General features: G+C 35.8%; 1 protein-coding gene across 1 annotated transcript in view; it reads right to left on the bottom strand.

Moving 5' to 3' along the window:
- Window positions 1-6,494: 6,494 nt before the first annotated feature.
- mtr (5-methyltetrahydrofolate-homocysteine methyltransferase) overlaps window positions 6,495-13,180 on the bottom strand; it is a gene marked incomplete at its 5' end in the record, with an annotated part of 32,378 nt that continues 25,692 nt past the window's right edge. The window contains 2 exon segments of the mRNA XM_035660641.1: window positions 6,495-7,862; window positions 8,928-9,040. Coding sequence (XP_035516534.1) covers window positions 7,773-7,862; window positions 8,928-9,040 — 203 coding nt within the window.

Raw genomic sequence — 13,180 nt, 5'->3', positions numbered from 1 at the left:
TTGGATTTTCTATTCTATTTTTTATTAATGTGTATTTTCTTATCTGTTGTGTTGTATCTGAAGCTGCTGTAGTGAGGGAAATTCTCCAGTGTGGGATCAATAAAGTCTATCTTGTTTTATCTTAATCTACTCTCAATGTGGTGATACGTAAAATGACCTACAGTATGACATTATTTCAAATGAAATGAATGAACAAATTAATTTATATGATTTTTTTTTTTTACATCCAAATTAGCTTGTCGCTCTCTCCTGAGTCCTTACCATGACACTGAACAAAAAATATTTTTCAAAACCAAACAAATCTAGTTTGTAGACGTTAGCAAACAAGTACATGGATGAGGTTAGGCCTCCCACACTAGGTGACCCTCAAGATCAAGAAAAGTAGGGTTAAAATGATTGTTTCTTCTGAAGTATTTATTGTGTATCCTTACTGCAGGGCTTAGTCATTTTGTAATTTGAACTATATTTTATTCAGGTGTGTAGGATTTTGTGGCATCTAATTGTAGTTGCAGATTGGAACTCCTTCGCTTCCCTCTTCACTTTAGATGTATAAAGAAATTGATATTTAATTTGTTTATTCCTATGAAAGCTGTTCAGTGGCGCATGAAGCCAAAAAAGCCACTTGCAGCTATAAAATAATTACCCAGGCGAATGTGCCACAGCGATCCATAGAGCATGCACACTCAAGACTTTGGCCGGCCAAGACCGTTTCTGGTTTAGCCCTCTGCTAACTTGAATGTGGATACAGTTATTTAATTGTAGGGCTCATTTTTGGGCCAGTGTGCATCACATGACAAATGCCATTGCTGTAACACAGTACAGCCATTATGTCAAATTGGCTTCCAGTGTTTGGTTTTTGTCCATTCTTGGCTACTGTAGAAACATGGTAGTTCAGCATGGCAGTCTCCATAGAAACCACCTCTTCTGTAGATAAAAACAGCTAATTCTAAGGTAACAATATTATGATTATTCAGGCTATATTCCATTACTGACAAAAGATCCTCTTAAATGTTACACAGTGGGCCTTTATTAAAGTTGAATTCTTGTATATGTAGATGCTAAGAGTCAAAGCTAACACAGACCTTGCTAGCTGCCACTTATCTGCAATTAGAGCAAAAATGTAATTTCAGCAGAATGTATTTACAGCATCTACTTTAGATATACAGACCAGGTGAAAATCTTGAACAACTGTATGGACTTTGGGTACTTTTTTATTTTTTTTTACATGTGTTAAAGACTCTGATGGCTAAATTCAAAATTCGTAGAGGTTCAACAAGTTACCGTTGTTGAAGAAACACCCTCAAGTAAGAAGTCTAATGCCTGAAAGTAACCCACCAAGACAACAAAAAAAAAAATTATCCAAGCTCTTCATATTTTATTTATTAATCACCATGGCTGTGTTTCATTAGTAGTTCCACTTCCCCTCATTCACTCAGCCTTCGGTATTATGTAACAGCAAACATCAAACAATCAAACCTGGACAGGGGGCAGGAGAGGATCGGGGAAATTAAATGTACAAACTGCCAGTTGTAGGCAAATCACCATTAATACCTGTAGATTGATTTCAATGAGGCAAAGGTGTTTTCTGCAGCTTTTCTGCTTCCTCTCTCTTTCTGCACTCAGTTCATGTCCCATTAATCCATGTTACTAACTTCACTTCTTCCCCGGAGTTTTTGTGCTTTCTCGTCTCGCAGGTCTCATGGATCCTGGTGGAGCCTCCTGCCATGGTCCTGCTTGACTGTTATTGCTAATACTACTGATATTATTTTTACTACTTTTGTTGCTACAGTTACTGGTTATTGCTGTGGTCGCTCGCTCGTTGTCCCCCATCGTTGTTGTCGCCATCCTCTTCATGTTCATCATCATCGCTCACGTCTGTCTGTCTGTCTGTCTGTCTTATGAATTGGCGCTATACAAATAAAATAATATTGAATTGAAAAAAAGATTTCCCACTCCTTTTAAGAAATAATTTTCCCAGACTTTTCCATGATATCTTCCAGGAGTATTAGTTTAAACGATGGTCAGCGTCTGACTACAGTTTTCAATAAACCTTAACAATTTCTTTTATTTTACAGAAAATTACAGATGTTTTAACTCTTCTCCTGACTGGCTTCAGTAAGAGTCTCACTACCTTATATGGTTCATTGATCTGACTGGTTGAAGTTTGCTGTGATAGACAGATGGTTCATCCGATCACCTGCCAAGTATTTTTTTAAAGTGCCTGCCCTTTTCCAAACAGCTTCCAATGATGACTTCCCAGCTGTGACAGTCAGGTTAGAGTGGAGTTATAAACTCAGAAATACCAACAGAAAATATGTTGTAATTATTTATTTTTAACAAAATAACACTGTTCCATCACATCTGCACAGTGGCACTAGGATTTATCCACAACTTCAATGTATGAGTAGAAGTAAAACAGATTAAGAAAGTATCAACGTTTCATACAAACTGAGATAAGCCACTGCAGCACTTCAGGGCACATATCAAATGCACTTTAGTTTAGTTGTAACCTAGCTGTCTCCTGACCTGTGGGGGATCATATAATGAGTAGATATGTTGTATAGTATTCAGACAATACAACAATGATAAAATGCCAACACTATGCAACATATAAACTATGTTCATAGAGAACTAGCCGTACCTCTTTATCACTCGGAGAGAATCGAAAGCCTGATAAGCACAGATGTTTCAAAAGGTTAACCCAATTTACCACTTTATTCATTTGAAATTAAAAGTTTAACACTCTACAGTCTAGAGACTTCAGTGAACTAAGCAGTCTTATAAATGTAGTGAAAGAAACTTTATCTTTGACCGCAAATGTTTTTTGGTTTTCTGTTCTCGTGACTGCCAAGAATTTCCAGCATATAGCCCTTTGTTTTCTCACCAAGCCAGAAACAATTTACATTAAATTTTGTGTAAAGGAGCAGTGTGTAGGATTTAGTGGCATCTTGCAGTGACATTGCAGATTGCAACCAACTGAATACCGCTAAATACAGCATGTAAGTGTAACTGTATTAGTCCATGACTAATGCAGATTGATGCTGTATGTAGCTCTACAGAGATTTTTCGCATCTTTCTGCTAGGACCAGTGAGCAGGATTTAGTGGCATCTAGTGAAGTTGCAGCTTGCAACTATTTGAATACCATTCAGTCTTCCAATTGTGTAGGAGAAACTACAGTGGCTCTGAAACTCACAAAAACCATGAAAGGCCAGTGTTTGGTTTGTCCATTTCAGGCTACTGTAAAAACATGGCGGTTCAGAGGACCTGCTCCCTCTTATAGATCACTTTAAAAGGGAAACGCAATGATTCTTTTTTTCACATGAATATACACTACTGCAGGGGTAGGCACCTGGAGCTCCAGACCCGTGTGACTCTTAAGCCCCTCTCCACTGTCTTCTTGTGGTTTTGACAAAAAATTATATGGATATGAATATCTGTTTGTTTCATTTTCATTATCATTGTTGTAGACCTAAAGTGATTCTTACATTCATTCAATTGTAAAAATGTGTAGCCATTACACACCCAATAAAAAAAAAAGCACACGTTCTGACCTGGTGCCTTTTCCTCTATAATTTTCCAAACCTGAATAATAGTGGCTACTAGTAAGTCTCCCTAGCTTGGCTAGCTATTGATTCAAAATCCAAAACAAAAAGAAAAGTCACGGAGGAAAACACAGAATTTAATAATGCTGCCCTCCAAAGGCTACAGCAACTATGCCAACACTGAAACTGAGAAATTGCTTTAAAGATTTTAACTGTCCAGCTAAATGCATTACAGGTAGAACTGTGGTTATTTGCTTAAATATGCATTATTTAAGTCATTTTCATGGCTTTAAAATTGAGACCAATTATTGGACCTATGACCCCAAAAATGCAGATAGTACTCTCTGTAATTACTGTACTCTGCCTTACTCTGTTTATGGTAATACAAAGACAGTTTTGGTGTCGTCCTCCTTTTTTTCCCTTAATACCTTAAATCTGTATTTCTTACTGTTTGCATGTTTAGAAAGTTAAAACAGATGAGTAATTAAGAAGCAATTTAAGCAATCCTCAAATGTTATTTTGAGGTGTTTAACCTATTAAGATGACTTGACATGTTTACTTAATCGTACAATTTATGTAGACTTGCTTTTAGAATTAGATTCTTGTCTTATAAATAAATAATCAAGTCTATGTTATTAAAGGTTAAAATTGTTGTAATGTTTTTTGTATAGGTTACAAGTTGAAGTTACATAAATTATGACTTAGTATGCATTGTAACAATTTCCGGTTTAAGATTGTAAAGATTGAACTCCATTTTAAACACAATCATTGTTACAGCAGTTTGGCTTTGTAGGGCAGAATAGTATGTGGACATTTGATTGCTTCCACAATAAACGCTGATAGCTTACTATTATGCTTGATCTGTGTCAAGAAATGAGCAATAAGGCTAATTTTGTCTTTTTTTGGCCAACAATGGCTCTTTTGATGGAAAAGGTTGCTGACCCCTGCACTAATGAAAACACATACATATATACATATATATATACATACATATATACACATATACATACATATATATATATATATATATATAATATATATATATAATAAATTATATAGTATCATATTATATATATACACACACACATATAACATATATATATAATACACACATAATTACAATATATATATATACACACATATACACATATAATATATACACACACATATACACAGTATCGTATATAGTATCTATACACACACATATACACTATATATATATATATACACACACATTATACACATATATATATAATAACAACATTATACACTATATATATATATACACACACATATTACACATATATATATATTATACGCTATTATATATATATATATTATATATACGCTATATAATATACGTATATATGCTAGTATAGTATATACACGTAGTATATATTACGTTTTTTTTTTTTTTTATATATACGTATTACTGTAGTATATACCGTATTATATATAGTATATTACGATAACTAAGATATATATACTATTATACGTCATTATATACACGTATAGTATAGTATACGTATATGATATACGTATAGTATACTATATACGTATATATATATATAGTACGTAGTTATATTATAGTATAGGTGATATATATACGTATATATGTTATATATACGTATATATATATATACGTATATATACGTATATTATATATATATACGTATAGTATATATATATACGTATAGTATACTACGTATATATAGTATAATACGTATATATAATAATATACGTTATATATATATATATCGTAGTATAGTACGTATGATAGTACTTATAGAGTATTATAGTATATCATATATATAGTATTTATATATATATATATATATAGGTGCTCCTAAATGATACACACTGGACCTATTATATTTGGTGGTACTGTAGGTTTTCCTGCATATAATTCTTCAAGTTGTTTTGGATTGTGTTGAGTTGTCATTACTGCTCAAGTACACAATGTAGAAATTATGACTGAATACTTTTTAAACAGTTGAATACAAATTCTGTGTCACTATACTGTTTCACTGCAGTGACATTTGGAAGATAAGCATTTACCAAACTTCAGCTTCCACATTCCCCTCAGAAATGATAAAATGAATGAAAATGCGCAAGAATTGCTAACCAGTCAAATCACAATTAACTAATCTCTTGTTGAAGTTACACAGGATACTGCACTGAGGTGAAACAAAAAATCTCTGGTAAAAGGTTGAATTAATTGAGTGTTAGTTGGAGGTTCAAATGTATGTAGAATTCACCTCTGACCTTAGCCTGCATCACTGATAAATGTGGTTAGGTTGTGCTTTGTTGCACCTGTATTAAGTTGCTTTTTAAAAAGCTCATAAAATGAATGATCTCCTGCCTTAGTGCCTATACTGTGTTTCTTTTGCACTCTAGTTTAAAAGCAATGCAGCTATGTGCAACACCATAAACTAAATCCACAGATGAGTGACTTTAGACACAGGGGCTCTGAAGATAACAGTCAATCGGAACTCCTGTTACTGCAGTGTGAATTTAACCACATTATTTCTAGGGTGGCACACTAGCCGCATTGCTTTACCTGAAATCCACAATGTAAAGTGCACCAAGAGCTACAAAATGGAATATAATACTATAGGAAGACTCAATTGTCGGCAGAAAAGAGAGGAAATCTGGTGCTATTTAAATAAAACTGAACTGATGGAAAAATCTACAGTATTTGTAGACCATTTTGTTAAATACCATCACTTGGAACACTGAAATCTTTTTGTTATTATTATTGTAATCAATTGTATATTTAACTTTATGAAGTTATTACTAATATTTTTTAATTTTTACTTTTTAAATGTGGCTTTTAAGTAATCATCATTACCACTGTAAATATGTGAACTATCAAGCTAGTACACTCCAGCGTCCATGCAAACATAATTCAGATTTTGAATATGTATTTACACAAGAACAGTAAAATTGTAATTTCACATAATAATGATTAAAAACTGGAATAAATACATTTACTTCCACATACAAATCTAAAACTTATTTGAAATTGGATTTTGTGTGAATTGAAGATTTAAAGGAAGTTGTATTTATACTTTGGGCCGTTAACCTAAGTACTTTTTGATTGGAAAATGAATGATTCTGTCCCAGAGTGAGATGAAAAGATCGACTTCATATCAGTACAGAGCTGGAGAGATGTGGTTAGCCTAGCATAGCATATTGAGACATGACAGCTCTTCAGAAGTGAAGCTAAAACATCTCAATCGCCCTCTAGTGGCTGACTGCAGTATAGGTCATGAAGCTGGCTGCCTCCATGTTAGCACATGGGACATAAGCCAAACTAAAAGTACACGTCAAATTATTCTCTTTCAAAGATGGTTTCTGTCATTTTAGGTAGTTTTTAAACATGCCAATATATGTTCAAGTGTTCATTTTTCTGATACATTCAGTTTTAATTAGTTATTTGAAGCTATAAAAAGGGTTATGATGACTGACACCTGAGCCCTGCTTGTGATTGAGCTAGGGGTATGGGCAGGACTTCAATATTGCAGTTTTTTTTGGAAAGTACGAGGAAGTGGAGATGCAACTTCCATCTTTACATATGTCAATGGTTGTCACAGTGATGTTGCAAAGTTTAGTTTTGGTCTCTGTACAAGCAAAAAGGTACCAAAGGGTGTTCATTGGTACTACATCTATGTAGCATCTCTGCCTGTAGTACAGTTTCGATGGATAATCAATGAGCTTTAGAGCCGTTGGTAGGTTTGTTTTTAAACTTTGGCTGAGACAGGCTAGCTGCTTCCCCCTGCTTCCAGTTTGTATGTTAAGCTAGGCTAAGCACATACTGTCCCCATCTCTGTACACACAGAAATTACACTTATATTAAACTCCTCGTTTCACTCTAAGAAAGAATGCAAATTTCCAATATGTTCAACGACCTATTTAAGAAAACATCAAGACTGATGCATGAAATAGAAAACAATGATTTTAAAATATTTTAGAATCAGCAAATAACCTGTTTGCACAGAGGATTGAAAAAACATTTCTGGTCCATTCTGAAATGTACAGCAAAAATAGTTAAGTAAAATAATAAGGCCTAGTGTGCTTCTATAAAGGTAAATCATATACTATGGGATGTCAGTGTAAGCAGCCACAGTGGATGGTCCACAATGATTGGACTTTAAACCTGATTCTGTGCCCGTTGTGCCCTGTGCTGATCCCTCTGTGGTCCAGTTTACTGCTGGAGCGGTCACCCTCTACGCCTCACTGTCATAACTCAGTATGGGAGCCAGCCATCTCTCCACCTCTTCCACACTCATCTCCTTCCTCCTTGAATAGTCCTCCACCTGCAGACAAGAACAGGACAGAAAACACAAAGTCAGCCTGATTTTGTGTCCTGATTCATCTCTGTTCCAAAACCTACATCAACACATTTGTTACAACTTAAATCCCAGTCTGGATCCTCTGTTATTTGTGAGATATACGAGAGTCTCTATAGTGACTTAAAAGAGTACATTGAAACTCCAATGCAGACAGAGATTCAGGTGTGTTATGCAAACAGCAGCTAATGCAGCCTATATCCTGCAGGAGAGATGAGCTCACTTCTTTCTGACTCACTACCCCCAGATTTTGTTAATTTTCAAACTTTTAAACCCAACTGACGCCAACTCAAGTGATATCACTGGATACACTAAAGGCTTTGCACAACTTTTATCACACATGCAGTGGTACTCCACAGTAGTGATGGGCAGGACAGTTCTTTTCAGTGTACTGAATCACTAAGAATCGTTGTTTATTAAAGAAGAAAATATTCGTCCACCAAATTTTTCAGTGCTTGATTGGAGCTCAGATTGTAATCAGATGCATCATCAAAAAAGGGTGTTGCACAATGTACAATAGTATGTTATTTCAGCCACTATACAGACTGACTGACACCCCCCTCAATGTTTTTTACCTAGCCTTTCTTAGCGAGTGGCCTTAAATCATCTGTGATGGTAAGGTGCCACTATTTGAGAATTAATTATTTATTTGCAGACAAAATGTTTCTTTAAATTGGATTGTTGCGGCCTAAAAATGCCTCATTTCATGGCAGCTTTTCTAAAAAACTGTATTGCCTGCAACATCTGCATATTAAGTAATGTAAATATTAAATGTATAATATTTCAATCATTGTATTGATACAAGGTTATAATATTGTCCTCCTGAATTTTTATTTCATTTATTTTTTAATCAGTCTGCAAGCCTTGTCTAAAATGTCTCCAAAGAAAGAGGAAGTGATCTGTTAGGCAGTTGTGTCACAGGTGTCACAAGAATTCAGAAAACACCAACATCTACATGTCAGTGTGATGTTATAATAATTGGGACTTTCTTTAACATGAACATTTTCTAAAGAAGTTGATTGTTGGCTGAACCTGCTCCTTGGTGATCTTTCCCACAGCGAAATATGAGGCCTGAAGGTTGGAGAAGTAAAGTCCAGAAACTGAGGCAGCAGGCGTCATGGCCAGGGACTCTGTCAGACCAATACCTACACACGCAGAAGAATACACACACACACACGTAGTTATTACATAAGCTTACAGTCAGGAAAACATGTACCCAAAATGGCAGGTGATAGGACCATAGGATAGGAGTGCCAGAGAAGCTAACATGATTGTTACCTTTATAATGTTATTAGCATGCAGGGTAATTCTCCTAAACTGGAAAAACCTAAAGCCTCCCAGTTATATTTAGTGGTTAAGAGTTCAGTCTTACAGTCATATAGCACTTAAAACTGGAGACACTATGTTGAATTTAAGCTTTAAATCTCATACATAACTGCTGTCAGTCATTATTTAATCTTTTCATAGTGAATTCATAAGCACTTCCCCATTTTTATTTATTTTGTGTTTGTTTGTTTTTAACATTCTGTCAATTATTTATTACCTTTTTGATGTTTAATTTGTAAAAGACAAAAATGTAATTTGCATTTAACTGATCTGCAAAAGTGAAAAACAATGAACAGTTTAATTGTGCTCTGTAGAAAGCTGAGGGGAGCTGCAGTTGGATGATTCAAAAAGAGTTCGTCACAAAGAGCAACCCTTTCACTTTAGTCATTTGATCCATTCTTAATATAAAATAAATTTAGAAAAAGTCAAACTGATTTTTATTCATATTTATAATGTTTTTTAGCTCACATGATGACACAGATCTGATGTTTTGTCACCAGTATGAACAGCAGAAACCTACAGGGAGACAAACCTTCACTTTCCATCTGGACTAAACTGGGACGTGGTCCAACAACACATCACCGAGGTATGCTGTATGCAACTGTCCACATTGGAATTTGTCAGTGTTGTGATGACCAGACTAAATTTAATGATGGGTTTGGCACCAGCTTTGCTTAGGCAGCATCAGTCTGATGGACAGGATGCAACTATCAGAGGAAAGCTGAACAGAAAGCAATGACAAGCTGATATACAGTATACTGTATACCCAACCTTCAAATACAGACAAAGTAGACACATTTACATTTTCACATAGTAAACTCTAAACAATACCATTTTGTGCACACAGATTTAAAGTGCTCCTCGTGCATTGGGATCTTTAGTAACACACATCAATGTGGTGAGTGTGGATGTTCTAAATGGTAAGTCATTTTGCGATTATTTTGACAGATATGTCAATTGCAATATGATGCATGATTAGTGCAGAATTATCATTTTTGCATCACTGACTTCATCTTTACTGAAAAAACTATTAAAATCATGATGATGTGAGATTTCTTTGGGGTCTTTAGCAAACAAAAAATCTGTAAAACAAAATTTGTAGGCCTCTCTGCAGCACTACAGTACTTTATTATAATGCTGTTTGTCACACATTTTACCTTTATCAAGCTAATTGCAGCTTTTGGAAATTTGATTTATTGCACTTGGCCTATTATATATAACAGGTATTATAAATAACTTATAATAATTAATTAATAATTGATTAAATCTGCATTGACCCATACATGAACTTAAAGTTAATACAAATGATAAAAAAGAACATGATCAAATTCCATTTTCTTTTTCAGTCTTTAATTATGATTGTATGGTTTTTGTTATTCAATTAACTAATTTTCCCCTTATCATTTAACTTTACATTTCATGACCTCATGAGCACATGTGACCAGTATATCAGTGTGGATCTAAATTTAATACTTAGAAAAAAACGGTGTTGCATGCATGTTTTTATGCATTATTTCGCTAAGATTGAATATTCTCATTCCAGTGAGAATAAAATAGCACTGTTTGGACAGGGTAAATGTGAAGTGAGTTTGGTAACATATGGCTCGACATTTTGTGCAGGAAACTGCAATTATTGGTCAGATGTTTCAGTTTCAGTTTCAGTGACTGAACAAAACTGTATGGTTGCGCAGAACTGACAGAGACTGGTTTAATTTGTGTGTGCGATTGCAAATAACTTGTGCATATTATTTCAACTTTGGTTGAGTTCCAAATTCAGTTTTGAGGTCAGTTTTCAAATTCAGTTGTGAGGTCAGTTTTCAAATTCAGTTTTGAGGTCAGTTTTCAAATTCAGTTTTGAGGTCAGTTTTCAAATTCAGTTTCTCAAAATGTAGTCTCTAAACCGGATGTCCGCCTCCATGTGTTGGGGTGCATTGTTTTTTCCTTGTTTTGTTTGTTAATTTTGTTTTCTACTGTGATACCTTGAGCTCGTTCACCAGAGTTTATGAACACCAGGGGAACGACTCCAGCGGATTTTCCCCCCCACTTTTCTTGTCTCCTATGTGGAATTATCGGACATTGTGGTCAGAGGTGCGCTCCCCTTTGCTCATGCAGTGAAACGCAGGAGGAGAGAAAAACGTGCCGGTGCACTGGTGTGCCTCCGCCAGCAAGGACATCGCACACCATTACATGGAATATTTCTCTCAAACATGCGTTTACTGTGCAACAAACTGGATGAACTTCAGCTACTGGTGGAGAAAAACAGGGTTTTCTTCATCTTCTGTTTATTGCTTCATAGAGCTAGCAGGCTTCTAACTTTTCAGAGTGGATCGCTTCCATCCTCATCCTAAACACATGGCTATGGGCCTGGCTCGTAAAGGGTTAAATTTCACTACTACTGGGCTTCCGCAGAAATTCACTGCAGCTATTCACACTGAATAGAGCCCTAAAGCCATTATCCTGACATTCCTGCTGGATAAAGGCTTGGCATTCTCCACTGTAAAAGTGTACTTAGCTGTGTCAATGGTGCTTGATGCGCTGTCATGCCCACCTTTCAAGCCATTGCAGCAGGAAGAGCTTAAAACGCTCTTCTTTAAAACAGCCTTATTACTTGTGCTGGCCTCTGCTAAATGCGTTAGTGGCATCTAGGCATTGTCTGTAAATCCGTTATGTATGCAGTTTGTAATGGGGGATTCTACGGTGTTACTGAAACCTAATCCTGCATTTGTGCCAGGCAATATCATACCTCTGCCCGGTGTGGGCATTATGAGCATGTGTGGATAGGACAGCTGAATTCAGGAAATCAGAGGAGCTCCTTGTATCATCAGCAACACCAAATTTGGGAAAACTCTCACTGGATCGTGGGGGCTATTGCAATGGCCTATCATAGCAAAGGGTTTCTCATTCCACTTATGGAATGGCTACGTCCTGGGCATTGTTTTAAGGTGTATCTGTGTATGTGCGGCAACCAGCTGGGCACCGCTGCAAAGATTTTACAGATTGGATGTACCTTCTCTGTCTTACAGTCTTGAGCATGGGTGCAGTACCAGATATGCTTATGTTTTTTTTTTCCCAAATCTTTTTATTGAGATTTTCCAACACAATGACATATAGTGGTATCTAATAGTGTGGGGGAAAAAAAACATTTACAACAGTATGTCCAGATATGCTTATGTTTTCATGTCTTTGAGGTAAGCCTCCGAGGGGAGTCTCTATATCCCATAGTGAGATACCAAAACTAATGTTGAAGAAGAACTTAACCCATAGTTCTCCTTTAACATTAGTTTTGGTAATTATACCGGTTCTCTGAAACACAACCAACCTTATTTGCTTGGAGTGAGGAAGAAGTGTGCTTACTTAGACTGATGGGAGGACGTTATGTTGGGCTTTTAAAGTAAGTGAAAGTCCCTCATCTAAGGAGCACACGTCATGTCTGTCTGCTAGTCAGGACTGCTGTAGTGTGAAAGAGCTTCTGGGGATGCCATGAGGGATGTCCCATAGTGCAATACCTCACTCATGTTTCAGAGTACTGGGGTTCATTTCTTAAAGTGTTCCCAGCTAGATTTATCCTATTTCTTGGCAATGTGCACAGGTAATCAGATTTTTGATCAGCTTTTTACACGTGTGCATGTGCAGGGCAAACACTTCATGCAGGGAAAGTATAACAGCAGCTGAATGAAGTATGAGGTAATTATATGTAGTGTAGTATACAAATTGCATCGGAAGTCCAACAAAAACTTAACCTAAGTCTAAATAAGTCTATTTCTTCCAGTAAAGATTTGACTATTTAAGTCACGTCCGACACAATATCTTCTATCCTCGCAACAGCTTAAATACGCAAGTCATGCTTCGAAAATAAAAGCGGTAGAGGAGAAATGTACAGTATACACAGACTACAAAATTCCTAAAGAAATTTTGAGTGTGTCTGACACTGGTTTGTGACTCTGGCCCATACATTATTG

The sequence above is a fragment of the Morone saxatilis genome, unplaced genomic scaffold (genome assembly GCF_004916995.1).
Source record: "Morone saxatilis isolate NCDOM2014 unplaced genomic scaffold, NCSU_SB_2.0 Contig1, whole genome shotgun sequence".
Classification (NCBI taxonomy): Eukaryota; Metazoa; Chordata; class Actinopteri; family Moronidae; genus Morone; species Morone saxatilis.
The sequence above is the reverse complement of the archived record's forward strand: the minus strand, read 5'-3'. Positions and strand labels throughout refer to the sequence as shown.